Source organism: Sminthopsis crassicaudata, chromosome 5 (assembly GCF_048593235.1).
Source record: "Sminthopsis crassicaudata isolate SCR6 chromosome 5, ASM4859323v1, whole genome shotgun sequence".
Lineage (NCBI taxonomy): Eukaryota > Metazoa > Chordata > Mammalia > Dasyuromorphia > Dasyuridae > Sminthopsis > Sminthopsis crassicaudata.
The window spans coordinates 202,323,493-202,347,532 of record NC_133621.1 but is presented as its reverse complement, the minus strand read 5'-3'; the positions used below and the strand labels follow the sequence as shown (position 1 = coordinate 202,347,532).

Here is a 24,040-nt window from a genome sequence, read left to right as displayed (position 1 = left end):
CCCTGAAAGAAATGAAGTCAGAGTTTAAAAAAATTATAAATGAAATCAAAGTGCTAGAAGGAAAAAATGGGAAAAAAAATGAGTCATGGAAGAAAGAATTGGAAAGAGCATTAATAGTATAGCATAAAGCAAGAAAAAATGTAAAAAATTAAAATGGCAGTTAGTAACTCTAATAGACAAGAATTATTAAAAATAAAGTCGAAAAACAAAAAAAAACTAGAAAAGGCAAAGTATCTCATAGCAAAAACAAATGAACTGAAAAAAAGATGAAGAAAAAATTTAAAAGTCATTGGACTATTTGAAAACCGTATCTCCAAAAAAGAGCCTGTACGTCGTGTTTCAATAAATATTAAAAGATGACTGTCCAGATTTCTTAGAACTAGAAAGCAAAGTGTAAATAGAAAGAATTTAAGGAGGAATGACCTCCTTAAAGAAACTTCCAAACAAAAACTCCCAGGAATTCTATAGCCAAAACTCAGAGATTCAAGGTCAAATAAAAATTACTGCAAGGCAATTAATTTTATTCTGTATAAATTCTTTACTTATCTTGTTTATAGTTAGTTAATTTTGTCCTGTAACTGCCCCAAGCCATGATTCTTTGTTTCTGAACTTAGTTCAGAAAGTCAGCTGACCTCGTAATAAATTAAATTTAGAAATCCAGTTTTACTAATCATTGTCCTATTCTTGCCTCAAGGAATCTGCTATCCTTGAGAGATGCAGATGGACATTAGGGAGTCTGCTCTACTATCTCTATCTCTAATAGGCCAAAAAAAAAAAAATAATAAATTTAGCTTCCCTTTGAGTTAGTTATAATTAATGGAAAAAAACCTGTTATCTATCACACATTCAGCCCCTAGGAAAAAATACCAAGACATATAGTGTTATTTTTACACCCTGAAGCTAGCTGTGAGAGATATACCATCTACCCTTGCCTATTCTTGCACTATTAAGGAGGGTTCCATCTCCTTCTTAGACCAGGGAATCTGCTCTCTAAGCAATAATGCAAGAAATAATCAAAGAAAATTGTCCTGGAGTAATAGAATATGAGGAGAAAGTAGAAATAGAAAAAATCCATGAGGAGAAAGTAAAAATAGAAAAAATCTACACAGAAAAAGTAGAAATAAAAAAAATCCACTACCTCAAAAAAAATCCCATATGAAAAACACAGAGGAATATTATTGCTATTTCAATACCCCCAGATCAAAGAGAAAATTCTGCAAGAAACAAAGAAACAAAAAAGAAATTCAAATATGCTAGAACTACATCTAAAAATTGTACAGAATTTATCAGCAGCTACAATAAAAGATTGCAGGTCCTGGAATAATATATAATGACAATCAAAAGAACTAGGCCTGTAACCAAAAATATCATATCCAGTAAAGTTAACCATAATATTGAATGAAAAAATTGGACTTTCAATGAACTTGCAGATTTTCAGGACTTTCTCGCAATTAAACCTGAACTTAATAGAAATTTTAATATATAAAAGCCAACATCAAAGAATAATTTCAAGGGACTCAACAAGGACAAATTGTTTATGTTTTTCCATGGAAATGTATACCATATGTTTAATATTGACATCAGTAATTGAGTAGCTCAAAAAAAATGTATACAAATGAGGTACAGAGAAAGAACAGATACAGAAGCATTAGAGGGGGAAGTGGAGTTCATAATTCTAAAAACCTATTCACATCAGGAATGAGTTAAATAGGCAACATTACATATAGATCATGAAAAATTACTATGGTGACAGAGAAGATCAAAACACAAACTCAGAAAAAGGCAACAAAGTCAAAACACCTATATCAAAAGGTTAAAAAACAATTAAATGGCCTTAGCTCATGGAAAAACTGAAAAAGTTAAAAATCAAGAGAGAGGAAAAATTGAAAAGAAAAATGAGAGTGAAACAAAAAAATCATGAAAAATAGTCAACAGCTTGGTAAAGGAGGCACAAAAATACTGAAGAAAATAGCACTTGAAAAAATAAAATAGGCTAAAAGGTAAGAGGCACAAAAATTCAAAGAGGAGAAGAATGCTTTGAAAAGCATAGTTGACCAAATGGAAAAATATATTTAAAAGTTCACTGAAGAGAAATCCTTAAAAAAGCAGAATTGGCCAAATGGAAAAGCATGTACAAATGCTCAATGGAGACAGTAATTCTTAAAAGTTAGAATTTGGACAAGTGGAAGCTCAAGACTTTATGAGACATCAATAAACATTAAAACAAAATGAAAAGAATGAAAATAATATGAAATATCTCAGTGGAAAAAAACAACTGGAAAATAGATCCAGGAGAGATAATTTAAGAATTATAAGACTACCAGAAAGCCATGATCAAAAAAAAAAAAAAAAGAGCCTAGAGATCATCTTTCAAGAAATTACTCAGAAAAATTGCCCTGTTATTCTAGAACAGAGTATAGAATAAAAATTGAAAGAATCCACCAATCACCTCCTGAAAGAATTCCAAAATGTAAATTTCCAAGGAATATGACAGTCAAATTTCAAAACACCCAGATCAAGGAGAAAATATTGCAGACATCTAGAAAGAAACAATTCAAGTATCATGAAGCCACAGTCAAAATAACACAAGATTTAGCAATTTCTACATTAAAGGATCAGAGGTTTGAAATATGGAGGACAAAAGAACTAGGATAGAATCACTTATCCAGAAAAAGTGAATATAATCATTTTGGGGTGTGGGAGGAGAAGAAGGGAATTCAATGAATTAGAGAACTTTCAAGCATGCCTGATGAAAATACCAAAGCTGAATAGGAAATTTAACTCTCAAATACAAGACTCAAGTGAAACATAAAAAGGTAAGTAGGAGAAAAATCATAAGACACTTAATAAAATTACATTCCTATAAACTCCTAAAAACATTCTTATTATTAGGGCATTTAGAAGGAATATACATAAAGGGTATAGCTGAGAGGTGAATATGATGGGATTATTATCTAAAAAAAAAAAAAATTAAGGGGCAAGAAAGAAAAATACCCTGAGTCAAGGGGAAAGGGCGGGGCAGAATAAGGTAAAAATTATCTGACAGAAAAAGGACCTGTGTATACAAAAAAAAATTATATTTATAGCAGCTTTTTGAAAGATGGAAAAGAATAGGAAATTGAAGGGATATCTGAATTGGGAAATAGCTAAACAAGTTATATATGATTGTGATCAAATACTATTGTCCTATAAGGAATGATGAGCAGTATGCTCTCAGAAAAACTAGAAAGAAACAATTCAAGTATCATGAAGCCACAGTCAGGATAACACAAGATTTAGCAATTTCTACATTAAAGGATCAGAGGGTTTGAAATATGGAGGATAAAAGAACTAGGGTAGAATCACTTATCCAGAAAAAGTGTTCCATAAAGACCAATTATGATGCTAGAGGACTAATGATGAAACATGTTAGATACTTCTTGATAGAGAGGTGAAAATATAAAATTTCCTGAGCATGTCTAATGTAGAAATATATTTTGCTTTACTATATGTGTTTGAAACAGGGATTTTGGTGTGGTTTTTTTCATTCTCAGTTGAGGTGTATGGGTGGAGTGGGAGGGCAAAATGGCTAATTTTGCTGATTCAAAAAAATACACACATATACATATACTCATATATATATATATACATACACACACACATAGATATACACATATATATGTATAAATATATACATACCTACACAGATAAATACTCATATAAGTAAAATAGAAAAAGTTTATCTAAAACCTAGATGAGTGATTTCAATTTCTGATTCTTGGTGGAATTTATACCAGGAAAGTACGGCTGGTTCAATATTAGAAAAACTACCGGCATAATTGGTCTTATTAACAATAAAAATAATAAAAAACATAGAAATGCCATTTTGACAAAATACAACATTCATTCCTATTAAAAGCACTAGAAATAAAGAATACAAGAATAAATGGAGATTTTCCTAAAGCAATAAATAATATCTACCTAAAAGCAGTAGTAAACATCTGTAATGGGGATAAACTAGATACCTTCCCAATAAGATCAAAATTTTTCTGTGCTCCCCTAATTTGCTTGTAAATCACCATATTTGAGTAAATGATATATCCATTTTGACTTGGCATATGGATACATCTTTTAGATATAAATAGTAATATTATAAACAAAGTAGGGGAGCATGGAAAATTTACCTCTCAGATCTATGGATAAGAATTTATGACTAAACAAATCAAAGTATTACAAGATGTAAAATTACACATTAATTTAAAAAGGTTTTACACAAATAAAACCAATGCTGCAAAGATTAGAGAGAAAACAGAAAACTAAGGAGGGAAATTGTAACCAAGTTTCTCTGATATAGGCCATATTTCTCAAATTTATAAATTTGTAAATTATAAATATATGAGTCATTCTCCAATTGATAAATGAGCATTTTTCTAGCCAAAGAAAACTTAGGAGATCCATAGGAGAAGTCTGTGGAGACCAGCCTGGACTGTTGCAGTAGCACAAGCAAGGGGCCTTAGAGGCTTCTGTGACAGCAACAGTAGCAGCTTCAAGAGCTCTCAGCCTAGCATGGTCAGCCAACTGGTCAGAAAAAGAATACAAGACAATGGGGTTGAAGGTGCTGATTAACAACTCTGTGGCCTACAAGCAGTTCTGGGTTGCAGTTCTAGGGCAAAGAGGAGAGATTATGGTCAGTCAGTGGTAGCAAGGAGCCTTGATCTCATTTCCAGGACCAAGAAGAGTGCAAGCTGGCACTTGTGCTTGCAGGAGAGCTAGGGAGCTGGTCACAGTACCAAGGCCAAGAGGAACATAGTACTTATGGGGAACTTATTGGTTAAAGACTAGACCTCAGAACAGGATAGCAGTGATCACATATCTCCCAGCATAACATCACCTTGGAAGCACTGAAAATCTTCAGACTCTCTGAATTAACTCTGAAAATAGCAGGATGAAGAGCCTGAAAATTGGTATGATACCTCCCAACTTCTAAGTGGGAAAAGCCCACCTTTAATAAATTTCAAGGTGAAGAAATAGCTCAAAAAATGAGCAAACAACAAAAAAAGGAACTTGACCATAAAAAGGTACTGTGAAAGAAAAGACAAAAATGTAAAAACAGCTATCCAGTGTCAGAGAACACAAAAAAATACACCTAGAAAAAAAAATACACCTAGAAGACCAAAAATGTTTACTAGCCATAAAAAAATCCTCAAAAAATGCTAATTATCCCCAAAGCCAGCAAGAATTCTAGGAGGCATTAAAGAAATGAGAGTAGTAGAGGGAAAATTGGGAAATGAGATTGATGCAAGAAAACCATGAAACATGGCTCTTTTCAACAATGAAGTGATTCAGGATAGTTCCAATGTACTTGTGATGGAGAGATTTGCACCTAAACAGAGGATTGTGGCGACTGAGTGTGGATCACAAAATAGTATTTTCCCCTTTTTTTGGTTGTTATTTGCTTGCATTTTGCTTTCTTTCTTTTTTTTTTTTTTTTTTGATCTGATTTTTCTTGTGCAGCATGATAAATGTAGAAATATGTATAGAAGAATTTTATATATTTAACTTATGTTGGATTAATTGCTATCCAGGGAAGCGAGTTGGAGAAGGAAGAGAGAAATATTTGCAACACAGGGTATTTTAAGGGTGAATGTCAAAAACTATCTTTGCACATATATTGAAAATAAAAGGCTATTATTTTTTAAAAAGAGAAAAAAAGGGGGTCAACTTTAACTGAAAATGACTAAACAAAAGAAATAAGAAAAATACTGAATAAAATAGCACCTTAAAAATCAGAATCCACCTAATGGCACAAACATTCACTAAAGAAAAGAAGTCCTTGAAAAGTAGAATTGGCCCAATAGAAGAAGGGATACAAAAGCTAAATGAAGAAAATATTTCTTAAAAATTAGAATTGGGCAAGTGAAAGATAATTATTTCCTAAGACATCAAGAACCAATAAAATAAAAAGAAGAAAAAATAAAAGAAAATATGAAATATCTCTTTGGAAATATGAATGACCTGGAAAATAGATCTAGGAGACATACTATAAAAATTATTGGACTATTTGAAATCCATTAACAAAGAAAGAACCTAGACATCATTTTTCAAAAAATGATCACAAAAACTGCTCTGATATCTTTGATTATGATATTTTTGAGAGTATAATGGAAATGGAAAAAATTCACTGGTCATCTCCTATAAATGATCTATATGAAGTGATGTAAAGTAAAGAGAGAAAAATTGGAAGATCATTATATAAAATAACAGCCATATGGTAATGATAATCAACTGTGAAAGATTTGGCAATTCTAATCAATCATAATGATCCAAGACAATTCTAAAGGACTCAGGATGAAAAAAATGGTATCCTTACCAGAGAGAAAACTGATGAATTCTGAGTGCAAATTGAAGTATAATTTTCCCTTTATTTTTCTTCTAATTTTAAAAAATATGACTAATATGAAAATGTTTTGCATGACTTCACATGTAGAATTGATATACTATTTTTGGCCTTTCAGCAGATGGGGTAGTGGGTTGGGGAATGGTGTTGGAGGGAAGGAGAGAATTTGGAACTCAAAATTTATAAAGAAAAGTAATGCTTTAAAAATAATAAATTGAAATATTAAAAAAATATGAATACTTTTCTTAAGATAACTCTGAAATATTTAGTTTGGAAAGTAAGATCTATTAACTACTACTTACTTCAAAATAGTCAGTTGTCCTTTCTGTTAAATACTTTACCTGACACTTCCTTCTTCAGTGGTCAAATGTATATACTTGTATACAAAATACCTGCAATGACTGATAATAGTGTTACTATCAGTGACCATACTATTCTCCATGTTAATATCACTAATTGCATGAGTAAGCAATTGATATAATCACTGCTTCTTGTATTGGTGATTGGAATGAGATGGAACCATAATGCTATCTTGTTGTCAAGTCATTTAGTCATGTCCAATTCTATGTGACTACGTGAAATGGGTAGGAGTTTCTCAGAAAAGATCCTGGAGTTGTTTGCTATTTCTTTCTCCTTGTACAGTCCCATTTTACAGATGAGGAACTGAGGCAAATAGGGGTAATGACTTTGATCACACAGCTAGGAAGTTTCTGGTACCAGATTTAAACTCAGATCTTCCTAACTGCAGGCCTGGTGCTCTATTCACTGTACCACCTAGCTGCCCATTCTATTACAAAACTTAAATGTGAGAAAAAAAGAAAGCTGTATATACTGTGCTAGAGATTTTTTAAATTATCATTTTTTAAAAAAAAACTTTCCCAATTTTTGTCCTAAGAAGACAGCTAACTGATTGATATAATTTAGAAATCTAACAAAGGAGCTAAGTGTCTTTATTGTTTTGAGAGATAAACAAGATCAAATTAGCACTGTACCTTGCATGTGGTAGGTATTTAATGTTTGTTGAATTGAATAGAATATCTTTGTTGGGATTGTAGTTTCAATCTGAAAAGTATGTCAAAGCCTCCAAATTGCCCAAATGAGAGGAGTCTAATTTAAAAAACATCAAGTGAATTTTGTGTAAAATTGTATGTCATTTTTGTACAGACTATGATATGAAAATTCTCTATTCCTCATTAATGAGTAAGGTTGTCTATTAAGCTGCTACACTACGAGATAGAACATGCTCTGAGGTTAAAAAAAATGTCTTAAATGAATAGATATGTGCCATATTTCACTTATTAGTGTTGACTTGAAAGTTCAAAGAATTAAGAATCCCTTTTAATTTATGGCCATAGAATTATGTCAAATTATTAAGCTAAGCTACCTTCTATTTCTATACTTATTAGGGAAATTGATCCCTATCTTAGGGATTCTGAGAAGGTTGCATGAGGCAAATTATCATAGTGTATAAACCATCAAGCCCTTGACATAGTTGATTTATTCATAAATACTCCTACAATAAAGCCAGATATTAACTATAGAAAATTAATAGTCAACTTTTTACCTAGTTTCAATGTGTACAAAAATATGAGATTAGACTGTAATTGTAGAACATAAGATATGCTGATTTAAACAAAAAATAAGAACTATATACTCTAGGTGAGAGTTATATTGAAAGTCTCAAGATAAATATCTTAGATAGATATATCTGTATAAATATATATGTGGGTATAAAAACACATAGAAATATAGATTTTCAATATATTTACTTTGTAATGGCTGTGACTAAGATCACATTATTTATTGGCCAGCTGATCAACAGAAGAATTATTTTAATCTGGACCACCTTGATCCAATTTAATTTTGCTCATCTTACTGGCTTTCTGGCTATTATTCAGAAGATTAAAAGGTTATAAACTTTAGTCTGTTGGAGTTCTGGGTTCTGTATCTACTTATAGCACTATTTTCTGAACTCTAATTCAAGATCATGCTCTTAAATCTTGTGTCATATGGCTTACATATGCATGCATCTCATGTATTAAAGAAAAATGCAGAGAACATATTTTGAGCAAAGTGGAGCAGGAATTCTTGTGTCTGTGATCTTTCTGGCAGTGTGGTACCTTTGGTAAAGAGTCTTTGAACTAGAATAGTATGTCCTATGACCAATTAGCAAATATAAAAATGAGATCCTAAAAATGAATGAACATAGATTACTTTTACAATTGTGCTGAGAACACGAACACACACACACACACACACACACACACACACACAAATGGAGAATGTACACCATGTAAAAATGTCCCCTCCTACCCTTTCAAACATACCCCATGCCCTTTTTTAAACATACTGAGTAACCATTTTTAAAGTGATGTAATCTAAAGCTTTTGAATTAATAAGAAAAAGAAACCCAAAATTAATTTCTTTCTACTTATCAATTTTGAAGAAGTATTTTCTTCCCAAGATCGGACCAAGAAGAAGGGACTCCTTACTTTGGGGGGTGACAAAACAAGGACAAGGAAAAGCAGGTGGTTGTGAATGATTCACCTAAGAACAATGGCCTCCTTCCCACTTTCCCAAAAACGTTTTTATATTAATCAGAAGGAGGTGGTCTCTTTGATTACTTCTGGTCTCCTGTGACCAGGTGGAAAGTAAACTTCTATAGAGAGATTAATTGTTTTAAGGAAAAGATTCTCCAAGATTAAGTGATCAGGGTTCTGATTGAATGAAGCAAAATGATCTTTTATCTTATCTTAAAATGTGTAACTATATTTTTATCATGTTGTAAAATTTACTCTTTAAAAAGAATCTTATTGATCTTAATTTAAAAAATCTTGATGAGAGAGAGAGTTGTCTGTGTGGGGGGGTCTGAGGACATTTCTCTCAAGCAGAGTTGGATTTAATGATGAGTTAAGGAAGACTGGTGCTTACAACAGAGTACATTATTAATATGTTTTCTTTGATACAAGGGAGAATGTGATAAGTGCAAAGGAGAAATACAGGCATGTGCAACAAGGAATCTGAGAAGGGAGAGATCATTTTCAGTTAGGTGAGGTAATATTTCATGAAAGATGAGACAGTTGAATTGAGCTTCAAAGAAATGGAGGGACTTTAGGATTTTCATTGCTTTTCAACTTCCTCTTCTAACCTTTTCCATTTATTTTGTTTTAGTTCTTGATTTATATTGCTTTCTTGGTTTCACTTACTTCCCTCTATATTAGTTTATGCATATCTTTCAATGTTTTTTCTGACTTCTTTATACTTCATTCAGTACTGCACAATAATTTTCCATTATACGCATTTACTATAATCTTTTTAACTAAATAACTTTTTGCAATCTGACCTCATCATTCCAGTGAAATTGTACTTTCCAAAATTACCTCCAAATTGTCAAACCTGATATAGGTTGGGGTTTTTTCCCCAGTTTTCTCCTAGATATTTCCCTTTATGTTTTCATTACACTACTCTCTGTTCTGGCCTATCTGATAGCTCTTTCTCTTTCCTCTTTGTTGTGTCTTTATCCATAGCAAATAATAATAATAATAATATAGCCTATTCCAGTCAATGCACAGCCAATGGAAAGAGGCTATTTCCTCCCTGGTGATAGGGAACATAGAATGCTTTCTGCCAGAAACAGGTCCCTACTATCTCCTAGTTCTGAGGTGATACTTCCAAATCCTGTTACATATATCATTTTAGTGGCCCCATAATCCCATACCAGTCCAACCTCTACACAGCTGGCAAAATGATTTTCCTCAAACACAGAGGAGGCCAAAGCATTTCTTGTTCAATAAACTCCAGTGCCTTCCTATTATTTATAGGCTAAATTAGACAGTTTGATTTTAAAATTCTTCCTAACCTAGCCCAATTCTACCTTTTCAGTCTAATAATTTTCCTTCTTACACTCTCAGTTTAGATAAGACTTATTTTCTCTTTATTCTTTGCTCAAGGCACACAAACTGGGCACTTTCTATGCTTTAGTTCTAGGCCTTTCCATGATTAGAATGTATTTCTTCCTTATTTCTACCTCATAAAATCAACTTAATTCATGATTTAGCTCATGCACTTCTTCTACATGATACCTTTGCTGATACCAAGTGTTCTCCCTTTCTAACTTCCTTGCACTTGTTTTATATTTATTCTGCATATATTTATATATGGATGTCTCCTTGATAACATCCAAACTTCCTGAGATCAGGGATTCTTTCATTTTTTGTATCTGTATCCTCAGCACCTAGCATAATGCCTGGCACTCAGTGCTTATTGATTGTTTGATTTAAGCAGATAGAAATTAAAGATTGGGAAAATGCATTTTAGATATAGCATGAGAAAAAGCATAGATATGTGAGAAAACAGGCAAAAATAGGGCATCCATACATATTTGACTGGAATTTAGAGTGGAAAATAGTGTTTAGAAAGATAATTGAAGTCAAGATAATTGTGAAAATGTTGTGAATATTATGATCAGGTTACATACTTTATTTAGTAGATATTAGGGAGGCACTTATTTGAAAAACTATTCTAAGTAAAATAATGTGATCAGAGTAAATTATTTATAAGATTACTTGAGCAGTAATATAAAGTAATATGAATGGTGAAAAGACAGGTTGAGAGGCAATAGTAGGAGGTCTGTAGTGAGAATAAAAATAACATAGATATTTTGGTGGCAGAACTGACAAAACTTAGCAAATGACTAGGTGGTGGTGGTGGTGATGGTAGTGACTGAAATAGAACAGTCAAAGATAACTGCAAAATTATGAGCCAGATTATTGGTAGAACAGTGTTGCCAGTACTAGAAAAGAGATAATTGGGAGAAAGTGTGGGAGTATGAAGTTGAGAGATGAATTTAAGCACATATAAATGGAGATAGTTAATAGGCAGTTATAAGCATTCTGGGGGGGGGGAGTTTGAGCAATATAGTTATGAAAGCTTTCTGTATGAAGATAACAGCTGAAAGGGTCACTGAAGAAGAAAGAAGAGAAATGCAAAAATGAAACCAGGAAAGGGAGGAAACCAAGGAGACCTAGAAGAAAAAGATAGTGAGCAAACAGAGAATTATCTGAGTTTGGTCATAGAAGTCAAGGAAATAGATGATACAAAGAAAAAGATCAGGAACATCAAAGATTGCTAAGAACTCAAGGGAGGATGAGAATAGAAAAAATCCCATTGTATTTAGAGATGAATTATGTATTTAGAGAATGTCTTTAGTGAACTGGAGAGATTTGTTTCTAAAGAAGAGATAGAGGTTAGACTGCAAGGAATTAAAGGATAGAAATAAAGTGAAGGTAATGAATATAAATTACTTATAGAAGAGAAAGAGAAAGATTAGGTATCTTGAGGAAAGGAATTGAAATTACTGGAGGTTTTTTTTTTTTTTTAGTATAGAAGACACTAGAGAATGTTTATTATCTTTTAAAATGTAGAAAATTCATAATATAGGAGATATTTTAGAGCACAATTATCAAGGAGATGTGAAAGGATATTCTTGCTTAATCCCTGTTATAATTGGAATAACCTCAAACATTTCTTACTTATATATAATGCTTATTCTCAGTTTTGGATAAATAATAATTACTGTATTAAGGAAAATTCCATTTATTACATGCTTTCTAGTGTTGATTTTTTAAAGAGAAGTTGATGTTAGATTTCAACAAAAATCAGTATCTATTATTATAATCATATGGTTTTAATTATTTTTGCTTTTAACACTCTATAAGGTTTATAGTTTCTCATTTTGAACTGATCTTAAGTTCCTAATATAAATCCAATAATAATAATGATAGATAATGATAATGTGTAATCTTTTAAAATCTGTTGTTTTAGTCTATTTGCTAATGTTTTATTTAATATTGTTACATAAATATTCATTAGGAATATTAATCTATAGTTTTGTTATTCTGTTTCATCTCTCCCTGTTTTAGATACCAAGTTCATATTTGTTATCTAGAAAGAAATAAGAAGGGTCTCTTTCCATTTTATTCAAATAGTTCATATATTTAGATTCACTTTTTGAGGATTTGGTGAGATTTGCTTGTAAAATCCATGTATTGGAGGTTTTTTCATTGGAATTTCATTTGAATCTTGTTCAATTTCTTTTTCTGATATAGATTTATTTAAATAATTGATTTCTTTTTCTATTAATATGGGGGTTTTACATTTTTGTAAATATTCATCTGTTTCATCCAAATCAGCTATTTTGTTGGTAGAGCTAAGCAAAATACTTTCAGATAGCTATTTTATTTTCTCTTCCCTTTTTGTGAATTATCCTTTCTTATTTTTATATAAGTAGTTTGATTTTGTGAAGAGCAGAAAAAGCACTTTCAGGCAATAAACAACAAGTCCTGAGGCATAGACGTATGGAGTAGCAGCCTGGAATTCATGAATTTTCATTTCAAGCTCAGTGTGAGACTGTGATACCTAGGTAGGAAAAGATTAACTGTCCCAGAACATCAAGGCAAGTTGAGCTGCCTAGAGGTAGTCCCAAGCTATAGCTGTGAATGAGGAGTGAGCAACAGGGGGCCCCAACAGTGGCTCAAGAACAGAGAAGAATGACCAAAACCTTAACAGTACTTAAAAAACAATGGTATGAAAAACCTAAAGCCTGATGCATCTCTTCTCATCTCTCAGGATTAGAACTGGACTCTGATAATAAATCATTAAAAATTAATATTAACATTAATGAATAAGAAAAGAAAAAAGAATGTGATCACAGATAGCTACTATGGAGATAGAGAAGAACTGGTTTACACTCAGAAGAAGGCAATTAAGTTTTAAAAAATCATTCCTACTTTAAAGGAAAATGTTAAATAGTAACAAGTTCAAAAAGAGTTCTTGAAAGAGCTTTAAGAGAACTTTAAAAATCAAATAAAGATGAGGAAACAAAAGAAAAAAATGAGAATAACCCAAGAAAATCAAGTAAATTATGAAAAGAAAGTCAACCAATTGTAAGAGATCCAAAAATCTTAAGGAAGAAAATGATTCCTTAAAAACTAGAATTGTGCAAGGGCAAGCTAATAACTTCATAAGACACCAAAAATAATAAAATCAAAAGAATAAAAAAGTAGAAGAGAATGTGAAACATCTCATTAGAAAAACAACTGATCTAGAGAATAGATAGAGAAGAGATAATATAAGAATTGTTGGACTACCTACAAATTATGATAACAAAAAGAAAAATCTAAGTATGATATTACAAGAAATCATTAAGGAAAATTATCCTATAGTAGAAAAAGAGAGTAAAATAGAAAAGGGAAAAAAATTCCTCAGTTATTACCTGAAAGAGATCCCAAGAATGAAAATTCTCATGGGAATCTCATAGTCAAGTTTCAAAATGACCAAATTAAGGAAAAAATACTATAAGCAGCAAGAAAAAAAGGCATTTTAAATACAGTAGAGCTGCACTCAGGATAACACAAGGTCTTGAAGCTTCTATATCAATAGATTGAAGGGTTTTGGAATGTTATATTTCAAAGAACAAAAGAGATGGGTTACCAACCAAAAATAACTTACATAGCAAAGCTCAGTACAATCCTGGATTTAAAAAAAAAAAAAAAGGAAATTTAATGAATTGAAAAACTTTCAGGTATTTGTGACAAAAAAAAAAAAAAATCCCCCCAAACAACAGAATTCAATAGAAAGTTGAATAAGATTCAACTTTAAAGATCAAGTTTAAGGAATTCAATAAGGTCAACCTGTTAAATTCTTATATGGGAATGTTATTTACAACTCTTAAGAATGTTGTCATTACTTAGGTAGTTTAAAAGGGCATACATAGATAGAAGGCTTGGTGCTGAATAAAATTGAGTAGGGAGAGGCAAAATGGAGTAATTATCTCATAAAAATGAGGCATGAATGAAAGAATTGTTACTGTGGAGGTAAGAGGGGGTGGAGAGCGGATAATGTCAAAACTTTATTCTCATCAGAAACTAGATTAAGGAGAATAAAATACTAGATTAAAATACATCTAGAAGAACATAAATCTTTTAAATTTATAAAGAAACAGGAGGGTAAGGGGGAGAGCATAAGAAAGGGACTTTTAAAAGCATGGATAGAGTAAGATTTAGGAGAGCAGGGAAGAAGACTTAAAAAGGTGGTAGATTAAGGAATTAGGAGAGCAACAAGAAAGGACAAGAGAAGGATTCTTAAAAAGATTGCAAATAAGGAAGATAGTGGTTAGAAGTAAATCCAATGTATAAGGAAGGATAGCATAACAAGAAAAGGTGAAAAGAATAGAGAGGAGAAATAGGATAGATGGAAATATGTAACTAGTAATTGTAACTGTGAATGTGAAGGGGATGAATTTACCCATAAAAGGGAAGTGGATAGAAGAATGGAGTAAAAGTCAGAATCCAACAATATGGTGCTTATAAGAAATATGTTTTAAAATGAGAAACAGAGTGGAAATAAAGGACTGGGGTTAAATTTATTATGTTTTAGCTGATATAAAAGAAAACAAGGATAACAATCATGTTCTAAGACAAAGTTAAAGCTAAAACAGATTTCATTAAAAGAGATAAACAGGGAAACTACATTATGATAAAAGGTACCATAGAAAATAAAGCAATATCAATACTAAACCAATATGCACCAAATGTTATATCATCTAAATGAGATGTGCAATGAGGTAATAAATACAATTAGTTCTTCAGGTGATATGATAATATATTTGAAAAGTCCTAAAGATCCAACCAAAAAGTTGGGGAAATAATTTTTACCACAGTAATAGTTTATAAAATAAATTTACATAAATCACCAGCATTTCTATATATCAACAAAACCTAAGAGCTAATCCATTTATAATAATTGCATTCAATATGAAATACCTGGGCATATCTACCAAAACAAATCCAGGAACTATATGAACATAATTATAAAACATTTTTAGACAAATAAAGTCAGATTTGAATAAATGGAGAAACGTTAATTGTTCATCAGTAAGTGGAACCTATATAAAACAAAAATTTTATGTAAACTAGTCTATATATTCAATACCAACCCAATTAAATTATCAAAAATTTATTTTATTGAGCTAGAAAAAATAACAAAATACATTTGGAAGAACAAAAGCTCAAAAATATAAAAAGAAATAATGAAAAAATTAGGTGTGTTTCTCAAGATGATTTCTAAAATATTTATAGCAGTTTTCTTTGTGGTAGCAAAGAACTAGAAATTGAAGGATGGCCATCAAATGGGGAATGGCTGAACAAGTTGTGGTATAAAATTGTGATGGAACACTACTGTGCTATAAGGAAAGATGAGCTGGTTGACTTTAAGAAAACTTGGAAAACTTTGATAATGAAGAGTGAAATAAGCCAAACCAAGAGAACAATCTAAATAGCAACAGTAATGTTATTCTAAAAACAACTTTAACTGTCAGTTTGAGTATTATAAATATAAATACTCAAACAACTACAAAGGACCTAAGAAGGAATATGTCATTCATATCTAGGGAAAAAACTACTAAATAGAAACATTGTATAGTTTTACACACACACACACACACACACACACACACACATAAATATGTGTGTGTGTGTGCCTATATAGCTACACATATTGTTGAATGGCAGCCTTCTTTAGGATGGAATGGGGAAGGAGGAAGAAAGAAATTTAAAGTGCACCAGAGAACAAAACAAAACTTGGAAGAAAGCACAGAAAAGCAAATATAGCTTTAAAAATGATGTCTAGTATTTATTACATAAGTTTTCAAAAAAACAAGCAGTGAAACAGAAATTCATAGTTTCATATTATTTTGTTGTTATGTGTCCAAAGATATTTTTTAAGTTCAAAATTAATAAAAATAAATATATAAATAAAAATTTTGCTGTGCTAAATTTTTCTACTGTAAATTCACAATATCAGAAGGACCATTTACCATGTATAATTGAAGATTCTTGTAAATTATTTTTAGAAGAAATGCACAAGATAATTTCAGATATGGAATAGACCCTGGAAATCATCTTGTCTGTAAAATGATATCTTACAGATGAAAAAATGGAGGTCCAAAGAGGTGAAAAAATTTGCCCAAGAGCAGAAATGAGATTAGAATTGATATCTCCTCATTTCTAATCTAGTGCTTTTCTTCTCAGATGCTAAGATGAATAAAAAAAAATAATAAAGTAGTACTAAACTAATAGAGCAATGCAAAACTTCTACAAAATCTAACAAAATTCATATGTTTTTTATTCAAAACACTTAGAAGGACCTTCCATGTAAAATCATTTTTACGAATCACTACATCTAAGAGATGAACAAAATGTTCTCCATCTTGGGAATTCTTCATTGACAACAAGCTTTTCAGATTTATAATTAAGGTAAGGATTGAAGATATTTCCTAAGTGACTGAAACTTAAAGGGCTCTACAAAAATTTGTATTTCTTCAGCTCGTGGAAATAGCTATTGGTTCGGGTAGGTAGCCTTCATCTGGAGGACATGCTTCCTCTTCTCCTAATGGTCTTTCATCCTGACTTCACCATGCCTTGTGATCCCTTATTGGCCCCATTCCACAGCCCTGACATCTGTAATCTGACTGCCATCAACCACTCACCACTCCTGTCATATTCCTGGGGTTAAAGCAGATAACCATCGCCATGCTCCTTGCCTGTTGCCTCTCTTGACTTGCTCCTTTTAAAGCTTGGATGGTCCTGAAATCATTGGTGGAGTTTCAGCAAGGATGGACTTTCCAGGAGCAGGGCTCTCTCTCCTGGGTCTAAATGCAACTAGATAGGATCAGCAACAATGCTGGCTACCTTTCCAACCTGTGTTGCAGTACAGATCAAGGAGTTTAACATGTGCATGAGTGAGGGGGGTTGCAAAAAAGCCACATGAGGTACAATAAAAGCCTAAGTGAGTTCCTCTCTGGCCCAGACCAACCTTAATCCTTCTTGGCAGAAATCTCTCATCACAAAAACTTGTCCTCTTCTCTAACCCCAAGCACCACAAGTGCTAGACATAATCTTTGGTTTTTGTCAGAAGAGATTAAAAGACAAAAAGTCCTTGCCCTCACCAGGTGCCAGACTCACCTTACACAGTCTATCTGGGGAGATAACATGTACATAAATATATATATATATATATATACATATATATGTAAAATAAATACAAAATGAATTGTCTGTAAGACCAAGGACATCAGCAGCTGGTAGGTCAAGAAAGTCCTGATAAAGAAGGAGTATTAATCACCAAGAACAGATAATAATAGACACTTCATTTCTCCTTTGCTTAAGTTGCTAGATATTAGAAGAATGACGTACAGACAGTATACATGGATTTTCTTGCTATCTTTGTGTTCTGGATGTGATCTAGATGACAGTCAATTATTGGAAACACTGCCCCTCTGCAACTTTTATTCACTGCTTCTAGATCTTCCCTTTGGGTTCAGAGAGAAAAAGACTAACCCTTCTACAATATCGCCCTTTAAAGACAACTTCTGGGACTCTCCTTCCCAGACTAAAGATCCCCAATTTTTCCAATAGGTTAAAAAAATTTTATTTATATTTAAATATTTAAAACTAGATATTTAATTTTATTTATATCTAAATATTTTAAAACTATTTAGCTATTTTTATTTAAAACTATTTATTTAAACTATTTTTATTTAAAACTATTTAAATATTTTAAAACTATTTAACTATTTTTATTTCAAACTAGAAAAGCCCTTAGAGGTCATTTATTCCATTTCTCATTTCACAGGTAAGGAAATGGAAGCCCAGGGACTGATATTATACAGATATTAACTAATCATCAGAGGCAAGCTTTTAATGTAGGTCCTCTGACTTCACAGATAGTCTTCTTTCCATCATCATCCTCTCCTTCCTCATTTGAACATGATATCAATGCCACTATCATTACCCATTCATTCCCCTCTAGCTCTTTCCTCTCTCCAAAAAAAGCCTTCCCTTCTAAGAAGTATTCTCTCTTATTTTTTTTTTCAGATACAAGACATCTATTTTCTACAAAAGATACTTTACATCGAATCCTAAATGTTCCCGGATAAAAATGTAAGATATATGTTAACCTATAATTCCTACCTATCACACTGTCACAGGTGGTTGGTATTTGAAACACTGAAACATGGAAAATTTAAGCATGACTATTGAATAGGCTTTTTGTCTTGTCTTTGGCTTTATGCTATTCAGTCAATTCCACCTTTGTTAATATTTTTTTTCCTTTTTTTATTAAAGATTTCATTTTCAAAACATATACATAAATCATTTTCAACATTCACCCTTGCCAAATCTCTAACAAGTACTTTCAAGCAAAACTGACTGTGTATCATCTCTTATCTAAGAAGTAGAAAATATGCTTCATTACCAGTCTTCTGAATTGTAGTCATTGTTAAAACTGCTCTCCAGGCTCTGCCCACTTGATTCTACATTAGTCATATGTCTTTCTAAGCATACAATAGGTCCTTAATAAATGCTTACTGATTGATTTGTTCACTAAGTTTTTCTGAATCTAAACATTTGATCATTTCTTATGTAACAATAAAATTTGTCATATGCCATAATATAATCATCTAGGCCCCAATTTAATTTTTTATATTTATTCATATATAATTTGTGTGAGGTATGAGGTGATGTATGAAAACAATTATACACTAGAATATGGTGTATAACATAGAAGGACTTTGGACTGGAAGTCGAAAGATGTGAATTCTAATTCTACCTTTAAAATCATTCTAGCTGCACGATTTCAGGAACATTACTAACTCTCTCTGGTTCTTACTTCTGTAATGAGATGCTTAGACACCTCCTTGAATCAAACAGAACAAGTCTTATCCTTCTTTTACATGACAATCTTGAAATGTTTCATCATAGTTATAACATCTGCTGCCCCTTTTCCCACACTCGCCAAATTTTTTCTTCTTCAAGCTAAAAAAAGCCCCTCAGTTTCTAGAGAACTGCTGCTAGTTAATTTTAACAAGAAATATTAAAACTTTTTGTGGACTAGAGAGAAGCACATACCTTTGTGGAATATAGAACATATGCTGAGGTGGGGGTTTATAGAGGACTCCTTCATATACAGGCCATAGCCCACTTAAAATCCTGAAGAGAGAACTTTTCCCACAACCATTGGGGCCAGTTATCAGAAGATGCATTCCTTCTTGTACCTAAAATAATTGAAAATTATTTTTATGCCTCTGAATATATCAGAAATTTTCTAAATAAATATTTCTTTCAAAACATTTAGTGCTGTATCACACATGTCATCTATTCAAAAATATTTAAAACCATGTGTTCTGGACGTAATGAGCAGAAGTGGCAAACAGGAAAATTCAAGCTTGATAGAAGGAAAAACTCTTGAATAATTAGAGTTGTATATAAGTAGAATAGTCTATCTTGGGAGGTAGTGAGTTCCTCTGTGAGCAAAAGCTTGATGATAACTTGTCAGATATGTTGGAGAGAGCATTCTTCTTCAGGTATGGATTGAACTAGTTGGCCCCTAAGGTCCCTTCCAATTTTATGCAAGGTGTTGTGCTAGACATTCTGTCTTTATATACATAATGGAAAGCCATGATCAAATAATTGAGAAACATTTATTAAATGCATACTATTAGATGCATGCACCAGGTGCTATGCTAAATGCTGGCATATAAAATGTATTCCATGAAACAAAGGAAAGTATTTATCATGGATGAAAATATTAATTTAGGGCTTTAATAGCATCTGAAGATCAAAAAATCTTTTAAAATTCCAAAGAAAATGATAAGAAAAGAATAAGCCCTAATTCTGACTCATTAAAATTCAAAATATTTAGTAAGTATACTCCATTCAAATTTGAGATGGATTGTATATATAAAGAGATAATTACTTAGGAAATAATTTTAAAGTATTAAAAGTATTAAAGTATTAAAAATAGGTTACTACTTTTTTGTACTGGTCTTATGGTCTCATTGGTATGTATTTTGGTGAGGAAATTCTATCTATAAATGCAAATCAACAAATTAAAATGTCTTGAGATTCTAAGAGGTTAAGCGACTTGCTCAATTTTTTAAAAAGGCTAGCATCTGTTATAGATAGAAGTTTTAACATGTCTTCCTAATTCATAGCTCTGGCTCTCTAATTCATTATACCATGATGCTAGTTTGGTTAAAAACATTTTAAAACTATTTATGACAATTTAAAGTTTTTACCTCATATATATTTACACTTTGTTATATTTTACATAATATATAAATAAATTTATAATATATTTGAATATATAAAAGTTTGTGTCATATATAAAATATAGATTGTATTTTAAAACACACCAATTGATACATTTCATCTGAAAGTCAGTAACGGTCATTTCAATTTTTTCAGTATATGGCAAAGGAAATGGGACTTGGGAAATACCTTTGTACCATCTGTCCTCCATTCCTAGAATTCTCTACCCCTTCACCTACACCTCTTGGTCTCCTTGCCTTCTTTCAAGACAGTTAAAACTTCTGCAAGAGACCTTTCCAAACCTTTCCTTGCAGATTATCTATTATATGTAAGACAGTTAGGTTGTACTGTGGATAGAAAGGCAGGACTGGAGTCAGAAAAACTTATTGTTCAGAGTTCAAATCTGGTGTTAGACATTTACTGGCTTATGACCCTAAGCAAGTCACTGAATACCATTTGCCTCAGTTTCCACATGTATAAAATGAGCTGTAGAGGGAGCAGGCTACTCTACTATTTTTGTCCCCAAAAAGCCTTCAAATTCCAAAGAGTTGGAAACAATTGAACAATACTCTCTTTATATCTTGTATATAGGGCTATTTACATATTATTTCCCCCATTAGAATATATAGTCATTGAGGGCAAGGCCTTTTCCTTTCTTTTTATCCTCATCACTTAGCACAATGCTTGGTACAATGTACATGCTTGATAAATGCTGTCTATCTAATTTCATGAGTATAGGGAACTACCTGCAAATGAAACTCCCTCTACTCAAAGTAGGTCAGTACTATCTCTATGGCTTATATAGTCTCATAGAGTTACCCTAAAGATATCTCCATTTTTCTAACTATTATGAATTTTTTTTTACATCAAGCTGAATCTCCATTTATCTACATATTAATGATTTTCTTTATAAAACAAATTGTATGTAGCACGAACTTGTAAGATTGTTTATCTATCTAATCAGAAGACATATTCTTTCTTGTACCTAAAATAGTGTGAAAATTAACTGCAATCTTTTCAATATTATGAATTATATGTATATGTATAGTGTGTATCTTTTTATGCTCAATAAGAAATTCCATGCTGTCCAAACCATATATATTAGATAACTCTCTACAGCTGTTTGCTTTCAAATTAAAATTTAATCAGTTCATTTTTATCTATGACTAAAGCTCTTAAAGAGATTGAGAAAGAAATCTTCCCTTTGAAGCAGTAAAAGCAAATTTTTAATTGTAGTACTGCTATGATGATGATAATGATAATAATAATGTATTTAATATTTTAATGTCTTCAGAGCACTTCAAAATCTTCTTTCATTTTAACCTTAAATTTTATAAATGAGGAAACTGAAGCAGACAAAAGTGATTTACTGACAGTCTATTGTCAATACACTTATGTACAAACCACATAGGATAAATATACAGAAAAAATATGGGAGCAATTTCAGAAGGAAGGAAATAAAACAAGGGGGAATTTTCTGACTTTTTACTGAGAAAATTCAGAATTTAACCTTGTATCACTCTGGGTCATTTTTTAAAAAATTAGGTAACAATAAAAAATAAGGAGGAATTCAAGAACTTTGTTAATTCTAATAAATAGAAACATCAAGAATGTATGCTGGTTTACCAGTACTGACAAGAAATAATATATGAAAGATATTAAGATTATAAGTACTTTAACTAATGATACATAATTAAAATATACTCTATTTACCAGAGACTACTGTGAAATAGACAGAGAACAGGATTCAGAGTTAAGAATTTGATTAAAGTCCTACTTCTGACATGACACAGACTCTGTGATCTAGGCAAGTCTCATGTAAATCTTAAGACTATAAATTGGAGAGCATGAATTTTTGTTTTCATTAATTACCTATACCAATGAAATCAAAGGCTTGATTTTTTAAAGAAGTATACAATTTAACAGATTTAATTTGAAGATTATTTTGTTTCCTTAACAGATATCTAATCAGTATTCATATCCAGATCTTATTCTAAAATCACTACATAAAAATCAAATTATAGGCCCATATAAAGATAGCAAGAAGATAGAAAGAAGGCAACTTTCTATATTTCACACTACAAAAAAATAAATATAAACTTCCCAAAGTTGTAGGAGGAATACATTTCTTTTGAGTGATTCCAATTGTCTCCTTTGTTGTTTTCTAGATCAATATACTTCTTGTCAGTAATTAGATTTTAGAAATCAGTGTGCTTATTTTTTGTTTGCATTTTTATTGTCAATTTTAAACATTTTTTTTAAAATTTAAATTAAATTCATCTGCTATGACTAGTAATTAGTATTTGTCAAGTTATAGCATTAGAATGCCACATATTTTTATTTTTGTCATATTTCTAGGCAGTCAATCAAATACTTTTACATGCTTTAACAACAAAAACCTAAGATCTTAAGTTAATAATTTTTTCAACACAATCTATACAGGATTATAAGAACCATAGAGCAAATTCAACTTTATGATTTTCTAATATTAGTCCCTGTTATATAAAGTAGTACTCAAAGCTTTATTGGGATAAAACTTGTAAATGAAAATTTTTAGCAAATTTTAGCCATGATTATGTTATAATAAAGGCTTATGTTTTCAAGTAATACACACAGGAAAGATAGAACAAATGACATTTTATTTTCAAATATTCATTTTTAAGGAAATGTCCTATTGCACCTATCGCCTGATTTGACTTTCAATCTAAAAATATAGAAATCAAAATTAAGTTTCTCTTTTAACTGTTTTCAGAAGGAGAAATTGCATTTAACTGCTTCTATCTATAATTGAGCCATTATTTTTTTTTCATTTCCCCTACTTTCCATAAGCTTCTTTAAACAATTAACAGAAAGTACATGAGTTCTGAGATGATTTATACTAGAGTGATTAAAAGAAGATTCTTGAATTCATCTTACTTTGAAGTTTAGCCTGGAAACCACCACTTCTCCAGCTGGTGTTATAATAGGGACATTTTCACAAATAATTCCATGATCAACATCGATAACTTTTCCTATAATTTAAGGAAAATTAAAAAGTTTGAAAAGCATCACCTTGATTAATTTGATATGTAAGTTTGATTATCATTTTTAAAGTTTATTTTAATTTTAATAGGATTAGATGTTTTTAATAGACTTTATTATATCTATACTATAACTTTATCAATTTTTTTCTAATGGACAATACTAATAAAATGGTAATATTAAAATTTTAAATCATGCAAAAAGAAAAATGTAGTAATAAGAAAACTGATCAATTGAAATGGATATTATATAAAATACACATTCAAAATACTGGATTTTCAAACAAATGTACTTTGGGTAAAAGCATGAAATGGTTAATTGTACAGTGCTTAAGGCCCAACAAGCAGCTAGGTGGCAGAGTAGAGTGGAGACTCATCTTCCTGAATTCAATTATGGTCTCCTTCAACTAGTAGTTGTGTGACCCTGAAATAGTCATTTGATTCTGTTTCCCTCAGTTTCCTCATTTGTAAAATAAGATAGAGAAAGAAATGGCAGA

The 24,040-nt window shown here is 31.3% G+C and overlaps 1 protein-coding gene across 2 annotated transcripts in view; it reads right to left on the bottom strand.

Annotated features, from left to right (window-relative positions):
* ABCD2 (ATP binding cassette subfamily D member 2) overlaps window positions 1-24,040 on the bottom strand; it is a 108,739-nt gene that overhangs the window by 65,367 nt on the left and 19,332 nt on the right. For both annotated transcript variants that reach the window (XM_074269470.1, XM_074269471.1), the window contains exons 5-6: window positions 23,440-23,534; window positions 19,342-19,487 (exon numbers count right to left, since the gene is read on the bottom strand). In XM_074269470.1, coding sequence (XP_074125571.1) covers window positions 19,342-19,487; window positions 23,440-23,534 — 241 coding nt within the window. The remainder of the gene's footprint in view (window positions 1-19,341; window positions 19,488-23,439; window positions 23,535-24,040) is intronic.